The following is a 17,686-nucleotide window of genomic DNA, read 5'->3' on the forward strand; positions in this document are numbered from 1 at the left end:
ACTCAAGTTATTCATTTTGTCCTCTGACAAAGAATTTCAATACAATCAGTCTATGTCTAGAAGCTAATTTTACATATATGTGGCCACACTCAACAGTTACTTGTAAATTGTGTTTTATAGGTTTGCTTTGATAATTATATGTTCTGTGTTTTTATGCTTATTGTGCTTTTTATTGCTGCATCAGATCTGGAGTAACAATCATTGCATTCTCCTTTACACTCAAGTACTGAAGAATGACAACAAACAATCTTGAACTTCGTCTGCTTATTGTGAGTGATGCACCTCTGTTGTACTGACTCTAATTATTGTCACCAGCAAAGTTGAAGAACACTTCTTTTGGGTAAAGAGCAATGCCCATTCTCTTAAATACCAATTCCCAACTGAAAAAAAAACTGATCAGTCATGATTTCACTGCAAGGTAAAAGCTTGTTATTGAATTGTTCAAATTTCAAATGCGAACATGACTCTGTAACGAAGAAGTGAAAGGAGATTACCTGATTTACTGGTGCTCAAACTATTCACTTCTTCCTCTGATAAAGAGTCTCAAATGCAAATGTAAGTACACAGCTTGTTATAGAGCTGATATTAATGAAACAGTAATTAAATACCCTGGTTCCATGCACTGGGCTACCAGTAAGAACCTTTTTTAAATAAGTTCACCCAAGCTCACAACAATGCCAGAATCCAACTTTCTCAGTTGTCTATATTTCCACACAATTCAGAGTCGATCTTTGCATTCAGCCCAATATGAAATTTCATCTTGTAATCTACAACAGCATGCCAGGTCTTGGCAATTACTGTTTAGTTCTCTTACCGTAGTGAGGGATGATAGCCCAGGCCATGGCGGACGCGTAGATCCCTCCAATCATCCAGAACATGCAAAGCCAGCTCAAGTGCTCACCCCGCTTCTCCCGGGCCAGCACCTCAGCAAAATAGGAAAAGACAATTGGGACTGCTCCTCCAATCCTATGTTCAGAAAAGAAAATGCAGGCCACTTATTACCCTTGGTGTAGAAACCGTCTATTCTGGTAAACAAAAATCCTTGTTTTCCCATCTTAAATCCTTAGTTTCTGTAAACTAGAGACTGAAATTTCTGCTTAATCAGGTTTAATTTCATCCTGACATTGCTTCAAAATCTTTTGATTGGTTGCATTCATTGATATTTATCATTACCTAATTTATGATAGAATGTTTTCTAAAAAAATTCTTTAAAGTAATTGAAAGTGGTAAACTGGCACTCATTTAAATTTCTTCCTTTTTCCTGTGATGTAAACACAATTAAATTTTAATATAATTGCACCATTACACCTCTAAAAACAAAAATTGCAGTTTAATGTGTTATTGAATTATGTTGATATATGAGATTTGGCTTTGGCTAATCTACAGATGTTTGTGTAATTCTTCTAACTGGCATGACCACAACTGTAACACTGCACTAGAGGAAGAGGTTAAGGCCTTGTAAAGGGTTCGAATGGATTTACTTGGATAATTTCAGAAATTAAATTAATTTGGATAGGAAGCTTGATTTATTTCCACAATTCTAAAAGGAACCTGATGAATATTTACTGTAAAAACAAGAGAAAATCCGCAGATGCTGGAAATCCGAGCTATACACACATTAAATGCTAGAGGAACTCAGCAGGCCAGGCAGCATCTATGGTTAAAAAGAACAGTCAATGTTTTAGGCCGAAACCCTTCGACAGGAGTGGAGAAAAAAGCTGAGGAGTAGATGAGAAAGGTAGGGGGAGGGGTAAGAGAAATGCCAGGCAATAGGTGAAAATTGGAGGGGGAGCAAGTTGATTGGTGAAAGAGACAGAAGGCTTTGGGAGAAAGAGAAAAGAGGGTTGTGGGGGGAGGAGCATCAGAGGGAGACGATGGGCTGGCAAGGAGATAACATGTGAGAAGGACAAGGGGATGGGAAGTGGTGAAGAGGCAGAGGAGGCATTACTGGAAGTTTGAGAAATTGATGTTCATGTCATCAGGTTGGAAGCTACCCAGACGGAATATAAGGTGTCGCTCATCCAACCTAAGTGTGGCCTTATCCTGACAGTGGAGGAGGCCATGGATTGACATATTGGAATGGGAATGGGAAGAGGAATTAAAATGGGTGGCCACTTGGAGATCTTGCTTGTTCTGGCAGATGGAGCATAGATGCTCGACGAAACGGTCTCCCAATCTATGTCGGGTTTCACCGATATACAGGAGACCATACACAGGAGACCATACTGAGAGCACCAAACATAGTAATGACCCCAGAAGACTCACAGGTGAAGTGTTGCCTCAGCTGGAAGGACTGTTTGGGGCCCTGAATGGCAGTGAGGGAGGAGGTGTAGGGGCCGGTGTTTTCCCTTGTTCCACTTGCAAGGATATGTGCCAGGAGGGAGATCAGCGGGGAGGGATGAATAGACAAGGGAGTCACAGAGGGAGCGAACCCTGCGAAAAGCAGAAAGTGGGGAGGGAGAGATGTGTTTAGTAGTGGGATCCAGTTGGAGGTGGCGGAAGTTTCAGAGAATTATGTGCTGGATGCGGAAGCTGGTGGGCTGGTAGGTGAGGACAAGAGGAACCCTATCCCTGGTAGCTTGGTGACAGATGGGGTAAGAGCATACGTGCGTGAATTGGAAGAGATGCGGTTGAGGGCAGTGTTGATGGTGGAGGAAGGGAAGCCCCCTTCTTTGAAAAAGGAAGACATCACCTTCGTTCTAGATTGAAAAGACTCATCCTGAGAGCAGATGCGGCAGAGAAGGAGGAATTAAGAGAAGGGGATGGCATTTTTACAAGTAGCGGGATGGGTCGAGGTATACTCCAGGTAGCTGTGAGAGTCCATTGGTTTATAATAGACATTGGTGGATAAGCTGGCTCTGGAGATAGAAACAGTGAGATCGAGAAAGGGAAAGGAAGTGTTGGAAATGGCCCAGGTGAATTTGAGGGCAGGGTGGAAGTTGGAGGCAAAGTGGACGAAAGCAACAAGTTCGGCACAGGTACAGATACAGGAAGCAGCAGCAATGTAATCATCGATGTAGCGTAGTAAAAGTGTGGGACGGTCACCAGTATAGGATTGGAACATAGACTGTTCCACATAGCTGAAAAACAGGCAGGCATAGCTGGGTCCCATGCTAGTGCCATGGCTACCCCTTTTGTTTGAAGGAAGTGGGAGGACCCAAAGGAGAAATTATTTAGAGTGAGGACGTTCTGCTAGGCAGAGGAGAGTGATGGTGGAGGGGAACTGGTTGGGTCTGGTGCCCAGAAAGAAACAGAGAGCTTTGAGGCTTTCCTGGTGGGGGATGGAGGCGTATAGGGACTGGACATCCATAGAAAAAACAAGATGATGCAGGCCAGGGAACTTGAAATCATTGAAAAGATCTGGAGTGTGTGAGGTGTCATGGATGTAGGTAGGAAGGGACTGAACCAGAGGGGATAAAACAGAGTCAAGGTATGCAGATATGAGTTCAGTGGGACAGGAGCAAGCTGAAACAATGGGTCTACCTGGACAAGCAGGTTTGTGGATTTTGGGTAGGAGGTAGAAACAGGTGGTGCGAGGTGCGGGAACTTTGAGGTTGTTGGCAGCGGATGGGAGATCCCCAGAGTCAATACGGTCGGTGATGGTGCGGGAGACAGTGGCCTGGTGTTTCTTAGTGGGGTCCTGTTTGAGGGGTAAGTAAGAGGAGATGTCTGAGAGTTGGCAGTGGGCCTCAGCAAGGTAGAGGTCAGTTCACCGGACTACTACAGCACTTCCCTTGGCTACGGGTTTGATATTTACTGTAAAAGGAAAACATTTCCAGAGCTTCGGGGAAAAAGGTGAGATTAGCTGGACTTGCTCTTGCATGAAGCCATCATTGGGATAAATGATCGTGTTCTGAGCTGTAACCTTGGTGATCAGTGGAATGAGATTGAGCATGAATTCAGGGTGGCAGTAAAGCCAGAAGTGGGTAAGGGAGGTATTTTTCAAGGCTCATCCATTGTGGTCACAATTTGTGTTGAAATTGTTAACTGTGGATAAATCTCTAACTCAAGCTCTAGGGAGAGCATTTCTTCACAATCCATTGGTAAGGTACAACGCATAAAATACCAACTATAGTCATTGCTTAAACTGATCTCTTTCAATAAGCAATAAATTGCTTCCCCTTGTTAGCCACAAGAGATCAACAAATATTTGCAAGGTGAATATGATGTTGTAATCTTTCAAATGTGACAATAATGAGTGTACAGAATCCAATTGCTGGCTAAGACTCCACTAAACACTGCACAAAATATTTCTGTAGCTATGAAATGACTCTGTACTGTCCATTCCTAGGAAATGTATTTTTTATTGTAAATGGATTTTAAGTGATCATTTAAAACAATTGCTGACAAACTGGATGGTATCAGATAAAATTATTTTAAAAAAACTTCTAGCACAACGGGTGGAAGAGGGAGAGAATGTGTGAATAATAGTGAATGAAAAAGTGAGAGAAAGTCTGCACTTGTGTATGAGAATGTGTGTGTGCAAGAGAGTGTGTGAGTGTGAGGGGGATTGTGTGTGTTTGAGGGAGAATGCGTGTGGGAAAGAGAGTGTGTATGTGTGAATGTGAGAGAGGAAGTGTGTGTGAGAGTGAGGGAGACTGTGTGTGTGAGAGAGAGTAAGTGCAAGAGAGAATTTGTGAGAGAGAGAGAGAGAGAGTGTGTGTGTGTGTGTGTGTGTGTGTGTGTGTGAAAGAGAGTTTGTGATAGAGGAATAGAGAGGGACAGGTAACAGAATGAAGAAGGGAACTATAGTGTTCCTCTGAATTTTGTGACCTAATGTGCATCCACTGTCTGAAAGCTGCAACCTGGACAGCCTTTGGCTGGCACAGCTTGTATAAGGTTCTGGACTGTCTGAACTTCGGGCTGTCAATTAAGAAAAAGAAATGGATACTCAGATCCAATGAATGAACAGAAGAATTTTGAAGAGCCTTCATACCCTACTTCATGTATGTAATGCTATCAATATACAAAAAGAACACTGAGAAATCATTCCAATTTGAATCATTGGAATCATTGTCAAATCATTGGCAATTTGAGCCTGCTCTGCCATTCAATGCCACAACGGCTGAACTTCTATCTTACTCTCCCACCTCCACATACATTATGATGATTTTTGTGTCAAAGTTCAACCATCTCCTTCATAAGCACCTTCATCGAACTGGTTCTACAGCCTTCTGTGGCAGGAAATTGCCCAAGTACACTTTTTATTGAAAACCCATTTGGATTTATCTAAATTCTCCATAAATGTATCAGTTGTACCGCCTTTTTATAAGATTTTTATTAATAAATAGTAAAATTATCAGAGTGAATGCATCAAATAATGAACGAAATATGTAGTAACAGTTGGTAATGAGTTACAAGTTTTTAATCAGATGTTTGCAAGATAAACGAAGCACAGTTAAAACTTAACGGCACCTGTAGGAAAGTTATAACATGGCAGCTGAACTTACCCAAACCCAGCAAAGAATCGGCAGAAGAGGAAGAGGCCATAACCCTGGACAAAAGATGACAGAAAGGCGAAGAATCCATTCACGGACATACAAATAATGAGTGCTTGTCGACGGCCCATCTTGTCTGCCAAACCTCCCCAGAAAAAGGCCCCTAGCATCATCCCAAGATACACTATGCTGCCTGCAATAAAATGGAGAGGATCTTTGTTTAGTCAAGTTTTGCTCAGCGAAGATGTTCGTTAAACAGACAGTATTTTGAACAGCTTTAAAAATCTCTAACAGAACAACATTAACCATTTTCAACTGTGCACAAGAGTGCTGCAGCATAAACCTTTAAGAAATAAGACCCTACTTACGCTAATCACAGCCTTTATATACAACATGCTAAGTGATAAGTTTCCTGGAGCTTGTGTCATATTTCCATCATTCAGCATCCCCTCACCTTGAGAGGAAACACTGTGGAAGAAAAACTCACAAAAAAACCTGGAGAAACTTTGCAGAAAAGGCAGCATCTACCATTGCCACAGTAATGTGTCTGCCCATGGCATCCTGTATTGCCAGATTGAGGCTAAATGTGTATTAGAGAAACAGCACCCTATTCCACCTGGGGGCTCTCCAACACTGAATTTCCAATTTTCAGTAAATTTCCCTCTCTTTTCTCTCTCTTTCCCTGTTACCTCTACTCCTTATCACCATATCTCTCCCCCACCCCTAGCCTTTCTGTTTGCCCATCACCCACACATATCTTCCACAGGTTCCACTCCCCACTTTCCTCCTTTTAGTCCAGGCTCTAACTTTCTTTCTTGTCAGTTTCCATGATCTTCACCTCTTCGTAACTTTCACCTATCACCTCCCAGCTTCAGTTGCCATTCCCACGCTCCCCTCCCCCATCTGTCTAACTGCACTGTCCTCTCTGATCTGAAGCCATCTATCACCTGCCAGCTCTTGCTTCACTCTTTCCCATACCATTTTATGTGGGAGGTCTCCTTTTTATCTTTCAGTCCAGATGAGGGTCCTCGACCTGAAATGTTGCTTCTCCACTTCCCTCCATAGATTCTGCCGGAGCTGCTGAGCTCGTCCACCTTTTCTGTGTGTTGCTCTAGATTCCAGCATCTCTAGTCTCTTGTGTCTACTATTTACACAGGAGTCTCCATGTGTGCTTGCATGAATTAGAATCAGGGTTACTATCACTGACTTAACCAACTTACTGTTTTAATTATGGTTATTATTCTACTATGGATTTATTGAGTATGCTCACAAGAAAACCAATCTCAGGGCTGTAATGGTGACATATATGTACCTTGGTAATCAATTTACTTTGAACTTTATTGTTTTGTGTCATCATCATCATCATCATCATCAGGTGCCATGCCCAGTTTGAGCTTTGACTGCCATGACCCACACACTCCTGTTTCGGGTCAAGTGGATCAATTCATTGGTATTCATTTCCAATTCTCTGGCTGCTCTCTCCTTCATCATTTGTTTTTGTCTTCCTCTTGCTTTCTTCCCTTCAATCCTTCCCATAATTACCATGCATTCTAACTCCTCTTTCCTAATCACACGTCCAATGAAGTTACATTGCCTTTTCATGATCTCATACATTATTTCTCTTTTTCTGTTTGCTCTGTTCATGACATCCTCATTAGATATTCGTTTCATCCATGATATTCTTTGCATCCTCCTCAAAAACCACATCTCTGCTGCTACAATTCATTTCCTCATATTTCTAGATATTGTCCAACATTCTGAGCCATATAACATAACTGGATAAACGTAACATTTTAGTACTCTGAGGCGGGTTGTCATGCCTAGTTTAGTATTGGTTAGTATACTCCTCATTCTTGTAAAGGTGTCTTTTGCCATCCCTATTCTTCGTTTGATGTCCAAGTCGCACCTGTTATCTGATGTCACCCAGCTTCCTAAGTAGCAAAAGTTCTTTACTTGTTTTATGTCTTCCCCATTTATTCTCAGCCTGCAGATAGGATTCTCCTTCTTTTTGGATATCACCATACATTCTGTCTTTTTGCAATTGATAGATAGACCCATTTTTGCACTTTCTTCAACAATTATATCAATTAAGTTTTGTAGTTCTTCCTTCATACCTGCAATTAACACAGTGTCATCTGCATATCTGAAATTATTGATGTTTTCACCGCCAACTTTGATTCACAAGATGTCTCTTATTTTTTGTAATATCGTTTCACTGTACACATTGAATAAATCAGGGGAGAAAACACACCCTTGTCTAACACCTCTCTTGATTTTCATAAACTGACTCACTTCTCCACCTATTCTTACAGAGGCAGTTTGTTCTCAGTACAGATTTCTGATTAGGGGGAGATCTTTCAAATCTAGATCTAGAGTTTTCTGTAATATTTCAAATAACTTATTGTGTTTCACTTCATCAAATGCTTTTGTGTAGTCGATAAAACAAACAAACAAATCTTTTTGCACTTGAATAGCTCGTTCTGATAGTATCCTTAACATCAATATCACGTTTCTTGTACCTTTGTCTTTCACAAAACCACATTGTTCTTTGCCTATTTCAGCTTGTATCTTACTTTTAGCTCTTGTCATCAAAATTCTTAGAAGTATCTTGGTGATATGACTCATTAAACTTATGGTCCTAGGTCAGCAGTACAGCACAAAAAAATAAAGTTAGTATAAATTACTTTATACAAAAATAAATAAATATTGCAAAAAAAGAGCCAACTCAACTAAGTAATCTGGAACTTTTGAGAAATCCAGTTTTAGTAGTGGTGACCACGAAATTGCACTAAAAACCATTCCAGTTTTTCTAGTGCCCTGAAAGGGAGGAAGTGTATTGGCCAGCCTAAGAATTAGATATTATTCGGGGCCCCCAGAATGTGATTAGCTCTTAACTACCTTCCACAATAGCCTAGAAATCATGAGGATAAAACAAAATCACTGTGTATAAACAAAATAAGAATTAAGGCAAAACAGCTATTTGGCATCCACCTCGGCAACAAATTCAGTCTCAGCTAAGGCATTCCTATATCTTTTACTCCTGCCAAGTTCTTCTCTTGAATATCTGGGAAGTGGGTATAGGGGAATCTGTTGCACAGACTGGTCAAGTAACAGCTTGACTTCATTTTAATCACAGAGTCATATCTACAGAATCCGTTCTCCCAGGGTATATCCTCTCCCACCAGCAGGACAGACTCACTAGGGATGCTGTGGGGGAAGAGATGGTGCAGAATGAGAGATAAATGTGAAGCTGTAGACTTGGGAGCCTTTAACATTGGCTCCAGACCATGTGGAGTCTCATACAAGCAGGCAAAACATAGCTGAAGAATTGTCTTCCTGAAATGACCTATCATCCTTCCTCACCTAATAAATCAGTCGTTCTTCACAAGCTCAAAGTAACTGTAGTAGCAAAGTATATTAATGTTATCAAATACTATGTTGAGATTCATCTTCTTACAGACATTTACAGGAAAAAATGAAATACAATAGAGTTTATGAAAAACTATATGTGCAAAACCAATATACAAAAGAAGGCAAATAGTGCAAATAAAATATTACTAAGAACATGAGATGTAAAGAGTCCTTGTGGGCTATAGAATCAGTTCAGAGTAGTGGTGATTGCTTTTATCCATGCCAGTTCAGGACCTGATGGTTGTAGGGTAACAACTGTTCCTAAACCTGGTGGTGTAGGACCTAAGGCTTCTGTAGCTCCTGCCCCATGGTAGTAGTGGGAAGAGGGCATGGTTTGGATGGTGGGAGTCTTTGATGATGGATGTTGCTTTCTTGTGGCAGCGCTCCATGTAAGTGTACTCAATGGTGGGGAGGGCTTTGTCTGTGATGGGCTGGGTTGTGTCCACCACTTTTTGTAGCCTTTTCCATTGCTGGCCATTGGTGTTTCCATACCAGGCCATTCCATTCCTGTACATTGGACATTATTAAGTAGAGGCACTGAAAGGCATTTGATAAGGTACCCCATGCAGGGCTAATTGAGAAAGTAAGGAGGCATGGGATCCAAGGGGACATTGCTTTGTGGATCCAGAACTGGCTTGCCCACAGAAGGCAAAGAGTGGTTGTAGACGGGTCATATTCTGCATGAAAGTCGGTGACCAGTGGTGTGCCTCAGGGATCTGTTCTGGGACTCCTACTCTTTGTGATTTTTATAAATGACCTGGATGAGGAAGTGGAGGGATGGGTTAGTAAATTTGCTGATGACACAAAGGTTGGGGGTGTTCTGGATAGTGTGGAGGGCTGTCAGAGGTTACAACGGGACATTGATAGGATGCAAAATTGGGCTGAGAAGTGACAGAAGGAATTCAACCCAGGTAAGTGTGAGGTGGTTCATTTTGGTAGGTCAAATATGATGGCAGAATATAGCATTAATGGTAAGACTCTTGGCAGAGAGGAGAATCAGGGGGATCTTGGGGTCCGAGTCCATAGGACACTCAAAGGTGCTATGCAGGTTGGCTCTGTGGTTAAGAAGGTATATAGTGCATTGGCCTTCATCAACCGTGGGATTGAGTTTAAGAGCTGAGAGGTAATGTTGCAGCTATTTAGGATCCTGGTCAGACCCTACTTGGAGCACTGTGCTCAATTCTGGTCTCCTCACTACAGGAAGGACGTGCAAACCATAGAAAGGGTGCAGAGGAGATTTACAAGGATGTTGCCTGGATTGGGGAGCATGCCTTATGAGAATAGGTTGAGCGAACTTGGCCTTTTCTCCTTGGAGTGATGGAGGATGAGAGGTGACTTGATAGAGGTGTATAAGATAATGAGAGGCATTGATTGAGTGGATAGTCAGAGGCTTTTCCCCAGGGCTGAAATGGCTAGCATGAGAGGGCATAGTTTTAAGGTGCTTGGAAGTAGGTACAGAGGAGATGTCAGGGGTAAGTTTTTTACGCAGAGAGGGGGGAGTGCGTGGAATGGGCTGCCGGCGGCAGTGGTGGAGGTGGAAACAATAGGTTCTTTTAAGAGACTCCTGGATGGATACATGGAGCTTAGAAAAATAGAGGGCTATGGGTAAAGCCTAGGTAGTTCTAAGGTAGGGACTTCTTGGCACAGCTTTGTGGGCCGAAGGGCTTGTATTGTGCTGTATGTTTTCTATGTTTCTATGAAAGCAGAAAGGACACAGAACATGCTTTGGGTGGAGGTCTCCAACATCCATCACCAAGGAAGGCCTGGTGGCATCACCCAGAATGAATTGGATGAATTCTGGACATTCATTAGATAATGAGTGTACCTGTGAAGAGCAAAGCAACTTCATTTCATTCTATCTGATTCACTTCCATTTGCAACCTTCACAAACAAGTAAAGCTGCCCATGTTTGCACGGAGCTAGGCTTGGACAACATCCTGACATAGCCCGATAAATGACAAATTCTTCCCTACAGATGTCAAGCAATGACTATTTCCTGCAAGTAGGAGCTTAAATTCCCACCTTCGACATTCCATTAGAATCATCATGTGCCCATTATCAATGTCCCGGGTGATACTGTTGACTAGAAACTACGCCAGATTATCTAGGTGAATTTTATAGCTACAAGAACATGCCAGTGGTTGGGCATCTTGTGACATATGACTCAGTTTCTGACACCAGCTGCAATGTATAGCCTGAAGTGCGATGGACTATACTGGGCATGAGAGTGCAGTACCAAAAACCATAAATAAACTCAACATCATGCTGCATAAATCAGGTGCTTAACTTGCACTCTGTCCAATATCCTAAATGTATTCCCTCCATCACCAGTGTACAGCAGCTGCAATGTGTCATTACTTCTCTAGCTTACTCTGAGGACAACTGACTCCCACTCCCCACCTCCCTCATAGCTGAAACCTTGTTCAGCAAAAAGAAAAAGGTGTGTTGGAATACCACCCTTTGCATGTTCTCCAAGCCATCTTGACTTTGGAACATATTACCATCCCTTCATCATTATGAGGTCATAATCATGAAGGATTGTTGAAAAGCATGGTGAGAGAGCCTTCACCACAAGGACCGCAGCAGTTCCAGCTGTCAGCTAACCTTCGCCACCTCCTTAAGGACAATTTAGGATCAGCATTGATGTCAGTCAATTTGTGCACTACTCCATTGCACAGCTACATTGCCATCGTTTTACCACGGAGCAAGCTACAGGCGTGCAAGTGACAGACGTAAGTGCTATAATGAGGGAAGTGCACTTTTAATTTGCATTTACTGGATGCTACACTGGATGCGTGGGCACGTGGCCAAGTGGTTAAGACGTTCGACTAGCGATCTGAAGGTCGTGAGTTCGAGCCCCAGCTGAGGCAGCGTGGTGTGTCCTTGAGCAAGGCACTTAATCACACATTGCTCTGCGATGACACTGGTGCCAAGCTGCATGGGTCCTAATGCCCTTCCCTTGGACAACATTGGTGTCGTGGAGAGGGGAGACTTGCAGCATGGGCAACTGCTGGTCTTCCATACAACCTTGCCCAGGCCTGCGCCCTGGAGACTGAAGACTTTCCAGGCACAGATCCATGGTCTCGCAAGACTAATGGATGCCTTTATTATGGCTGCTACTCATTGGAGCCAACAGGTTGAACCAGAGTCAAGTTGCTTAGATCTCGAGTCACAAAAAAGGTATGGTTTGAACTTTTGCGTTGAACTTTTTCTTCCCTTAACTTGGCCGTGATGTTTACCTAACAATACAGAATTTTGACACTAAAGTTGTTCGTGATATCCCAAAACTTAACCCGAAGTACAAATTCATCTGTTAATTTTTTCTACTTTCCTGACAATCATTGTAAGTTTCAGTTATAATACATATGTAGTATGAATGACCATTCACTATCCAGAGATAAAAGCAGCAAGTAAAGTTCAAAGTAAATTTGTTATCAAAGTACATTTATGTCACCAAATGCAGGCATTCATTGTAGACCAAAGAAGTACAATAGAGTCAATGAAAATCCACACAAAGACTGACAAATTACCAGTGTGGAACGGAAGACAAACTGAGCAAGTGCAAATAATAAAGAAAGAAAAAGAAAGAGATCGGTGGATAAATAAATTCTGAGAGCATGAGTTGTAGAGTCCTTGTCAGAATAGTTAAAATAACGATTGATAATTTTCAGAATAGATGACACCCAATTTAGTTCAAAAATATTTATCATAAAACTATAGTGAAACTCAGCAAGCCTTTGAAGATCACACAAAGTGCCTCCCTCACATCTGTCATCCGTGGCTTGGTGGCATCGCACGAGTCTGATTTGTATTTATTCCAGTGGCGTGAAGCTTTAGCTGACATGATTTACACAGCCTTGGAAATTTGCTGCCCTAGAATTAAGGTAAATTGGAGAGGATGAACTGACTCATCATTTTTCATTTGCTGCCTTCTCTTCCCAAGAAAATAAGCAATAGAAGCAGAAGTAGATCTTACGCCCTCTCTAGCCCCAGCTCTGCTATTGAATTGAATCAGAAATTGATAAAGAAAGGCATGATAGAATATCAACGTAGACTGGTGTGAAACGAAAACTGACACTAACCGATTTTATAGATAGGTAAAAAGGAAAAGACTATCAAAGGCATACATTGAACCATACAGACTGAAACACGTTAATTTTTAAAGAGAAATATGGAAATTAATTATCTGTACTCACAGAAGGCACAAAAAAACTGCCAGATGAACTAAAGAATTAAGGCTCTAGTCAGTGAGAATTAGAAGCTGAGGGAAATAAGTATTAAAATAGTGCTAGTGAAGCTGGTGAGACAAAGATGATCTACATCCCAACTTTGAGGAGTTGTGTTGTACACAGTGGAAGCTCTGGTTATTGTCTTGCATGTTTCCGCAGAGCCTGGAACTGCATCTGTGAATTAGTGGATAGCAAATTGAGTCATAGAGCACTACAGCATCAAACCAGGCCCTTTGGGCCATCAAGTGTGTTCTGAACTGTTATTCTGCCTTGTCCCATTGTCCCACACCTGGACCATAGCCTTCCATAACCCTCTCATCCATGTATTTTTCCAAACTTCCCTTAAACGCTGCAATCAAACCCCCAACCATCATTTCGGCTGGCAGTTGGTTCCACAGTCAAATCACCCTCAGAGTGCAGAGCTCCCCTCAAGTTGCCTTTAAATATTTCACTCTTCACTCCTAACCTATGACCTCTGGTTCTGGTCCTGGTCCCACTCAGCCTCAGTGGAAAAAGCTTGCTTGCATTTACCCATCAATTCCACTCATAGTTTTGTAAACCACTATCAAACCTCCCCTTACTTTCCTACACTCCAGACAATAAAGTCCTAATTTGTTCAACTTTCCCCTATAAGTTAGGTCTGCAAATCCCAGCAACATCCTTGGAAATTTTCTCTGTACTCCTTGAATCTTATTGATATCTATCCAATAGGCAGGTGACCAAAACTGCACACAATACTTCAAGTCTGATCTCACCAACATCTTATATAACTTAAACATAACATCCAGGGTCCTGTACTCAACTCTTTGATTTATGAAGGCCAGTATACCAATAGATCCCTTTGCAACGCTATGTACCTGTGACGCCTCTTTTAAGGAATTAGAGATCTGTTTACCCGGATCCCTTTGTTCTACCTCACTCCTCAATGCCCTACCAACTGATCACATGTGGTCCACATCTGATCAAATCTGACCATTTATGAATGGAGGAAGAGAGCAAACAGAGATTGTTAGCCTAATGTTAGTGGACAGAAAATTCTGGAATCCATAATAAGAGATGCGCAACAAAACAACTTTCAAAGAATAACAGGAAGGGTAGAGTTAATATGGTTTTATGAAGGGAAAATCATTTTTGATTAATGTGTTGGAATTCTTCCAGTATGTGACAAGTAGAGCAGATAAGGAGGAATCAGTGGAAGTATGGTATTTGAATTTCTGAAAGGCTTTAAATAAGGTCATGCACTGAAGGTTGCTTAGCAGGGATAATGCACACAGAAATAGGATGATGTGCAGACATAGATAGGGAATTACTTATTGAACTTATTGCTTGAAGACAATTGGACAGGTATATGGATAGGAAATGTTGAGAGGGCTATGGGCCAAATATACTCAATGGGACTACTTACATGGCTGTCTTGGTTGGCATGAACTACTTGGGCCAAAGAATCTATTTCCATGCTGTGTGCCTCTAACAGAAAGCAAAGGACAAACATACCCTTCTCAGAGTGTCAGATTGTGACTAATAGGGAAACTACATAGACAGATCCTTGGGCTCCAGCTATTCACAATCAAGAACAATGATTTAGTTGAAAGGATTTTCAAATTTGCTGACAGTACTAAACTGCGTAGGTTTTGGGTATAGAGGAATTTTAAAGAGGCTTCACAGAGATATGAATAGGAAGAGTCATGGGTAAGAAAACGGCAGATGGAGTATAATGTGAAAAAAATGTGAAGTTATCCACCTTGGTGCCCATGACAAAAAAAAGTGGAGCATCTATTAAATGGTGAGAGGTTGTGGTGTGTTGATGATCAAAGGGAACCAAGTTTTCTTTATACATTCAATGAGACCGAATGTACAGGGCAGTGACAAACAATCTGCTGAAGGAACTCAGTGAGTCAAACAGCATCTGTGGGGCAAAAGGAACTGGCATTTCAGCTTAACCCTGAATGATATATGCAGCACGTTCAATGGCTGCTTTATTGCTACACCTGTACACCTGCTCGTTAATGCAAACATTGAATTAGCCAATCATGTGGCAGCAACTAAATACATAAAAGGATGCAGACATTGTCAAGAGGTTCTGTTGTTGTTCAGAAGAAACATCAGAATGGGGGAATAAATGTGATCCCAGTGACTTTGACCATGGAATGATTATTGGCGCCAGGTGGGGTGGTTTGCGTATCATAGAAACTGCTGATTTACTGGGATTTTCATGCTACAGAGAATGGTGCAATAAACAAAAACACGTCCAATGAGTGGCAGTTCTGTGGGTGAAAATGTCTTGTTAATGAGAACGGTCAGAGGAGAATGGCCAGACTGGTTCAAGCTGATAGGAAGGTGACAGTAATTCAAATAGTATTACAACAGTGATGTGCAGAGGAGCATCTCCGAATGCACAACATGTTGAACCTTGAAGTAGATGGGCTACAGCAGCAGAAGACAATGAACATGCATTCAATGGCTATTTAATTAGGTACAGCGAAGTGGCCATTGAGTGTACATTTATCAGAATCAGGTTTAATATCACTGGCATGTCATGTGGAAGCAGTACATTGCAATACATAATAATAAAAACTATAAATTACAATAAGTAATTTATATATACCCTGTATATACAGTGGATTCTGGTAATTGGGCCATCCACTTGTTTAGGACAATTCTTAAAGAACAAAAACACATTAAGAAAATAGCTGGGACTGCCTTTGTTTATTTGGAACAAACACTATACTACTTAATTGGGACAGCAGACTGTTGCCAAACCTTATACTTTATACTTTATTGTCGCCAAACAATTGATACTAGAGCATATAATCATCACAGCAATATTTGATTCTGCGCTTCGCGCTCCCTGGAGTACAAATCGATAGTAAATATTAAAAATTTAATTTAACAGTTTCTAACTAGTGTCAGTCACATGCGCTTGTGTAGCCATTAGTCACTACACTGTACATATAGTGAACAGTTTATAAATAGCATCGGTTGCTTGTGTTTGTGTTGAAAAAGCAGTGACTTTTGTCACTGATAGTTAGCGATGAATAAGCCGTAAGACAATTCAGAATTATTTTGCTCTCTGCAATTTCGAGCATTCAGACTTGGAAATGCTAGAAAAAGTCAGGAGTGAAAATCAAATGATATGACTACTTCAACAAGATAGGACTACAAAGAAATCGAAGGGATCTACAACCACCTTGAATATTATGTTTGGTCTCCAACAGAAACTCAGCTCTCACCTTTGGCTCCAAGTAGCTGTTTGCATGCGAAAGTTGCCACACCCCAGTACACTGCTTTAACAGATGGGATCAACCAGGTGAGTGCAGCCAGCAGGTCTCACACCCTGGTTCAACAGGGACATGCCTGTCCTAGCATGTGAAGTCAGCTCCGGCAGACTGGGTGGATGAGATCCAAAGGCAGGAAGGTGGTTCTGCAATGCCACGCAGAGAGAGAAAGGCATGACAAGGCACAGAGGATGCCATGGTCATCTGCTGCAACTAGGGTAGACCCCAGTCGTGATGTCTACCACACCACTAGGCCCAGATTTCTGAGGTCAAGCGAGTGAAACTGCGCCAGTGCAACGGCTATTCCACTTTAAAAACTCTCCCGCACAGGTTTCCTGCCATCATCGGATACAACGAACAACTACCAGTAACATTGGTAGTGTTCTAATTTGCTCTGTATTTCATTTAAATAGATACTTTGTTACCCGGTTAAACTGTCCTTTTTATAACTTTTTAACTATTTCCAGGAGACTTTGGTTAATTGGGGCAACCGCTTAATTGGGCCAAAATGTACTGGCCCTGATGACATGTACCAGAATCCACTGCATATATAAAATTAAATTAAATAAGTAGTTAAAAAAGAGAGAAAAAGAAAGTAAAAATAGTGAGGTAGAGTTTATGCATTCATTGTCCATTCAGAAATCTGATGGTGGAGGGGAAGAAGCTGTTCCTAAATCGTTGAGTGTGTGTCTTCAGTAACTGATATGGATGGAGAAATCCTGAAGTTGTTGACCTTTAGGTAATTTGATTTATATCTACATCAGTCATCCGTCTGTGATACTGGTTCAGCAGAGGTTATTTCCAGTCTGACCTGCTGGCCATTTATTCCTGCTCAGCAAACCACAAGCCCTGCAATGGTTTGTCTATGTTTTCACTTTCTAAATGCTCCCAATCCCTCACTGGCCAGACAGAAAAAGTTCTACATTTCACTGTTAATGAGTTATATTTTAATTCAAATCATTCTGTATTGATAATTAGGAGAAGTGACGAATAAACAACTCCAGAACATTAGTTTCCCTGCAGGGGCAGAAAGAGATGCAAATAATATTTTGTTTTGAGAGTAAATCAAAAAAATAACTTTCAGCATGAGAGGAGAAACAAAGAGAAAGCATCTGGTTTGCTCTGAAGGTGATGCTGTTGTACATAAACATCATGACAATAAAGGAAGCATTGCTTGGAGTCTTTATATGAGATCATAGCATGTCCCTGGTGTATATTTCTAAACAAACTTTTTGTTTGGAGGGAGGTCCCTTCAGGCAGCAGTGATTCCATAACAAGCGGCAACGAGACTGCAGCTGCTGTCATGAATAACGGATTGCACAGGAGCACGAAG

General features: G+C 41.5%; 1 protein-coding gene across 4 annotated transcripts in view; it reads right to left on the bottom strand.

The window, feature by feature from the left end:
• sv2ca (synaptic vesicle glycoprotein 2Ca) overlaps positions 1-17,686 on the bottom strand; it is a 162,125-nt gene that overhangs the window by 91,656 nt on the left and 52,783 nt on the right. For 3 of the 4 annotated variants that reach the window (XM_072257163.1, XM_072257161.1, XM_072257160.1), the window contains exons 2-3: positions 5,451-5,631; positions 815-966 (exon numbers count right to left, since the gene is read on the bottom strand). In XM_072257163.1, the coding sequence (XP_072113264.1) occupies positions 815-966; positions 5,451-5,631 (333 nt within the window). Of the gene's footprint in view, positions 1-798; positions 967-5,450; positions 5,632-17,686 lie in introns of all 4 variants that reach the window. The other variant, XM_072257162.1, reaches the window with a different exon arrangement.

The sequence above is a fragment of the Mobula birostris genome, chromosome 5 (assembly GCF_030028105.1).
Source record: "Mobula birostris isolate sMobBir1 chromosome 5, sMobBir1.hap1, whole genome shotgun sequence".
Classification (NCBI taxonomy): Eukaryota; Metazoa; Chordata; class Chondrichthyes; order Myliobatiformes; family Myliobatidae; genus Mobula; species Mobula birostris.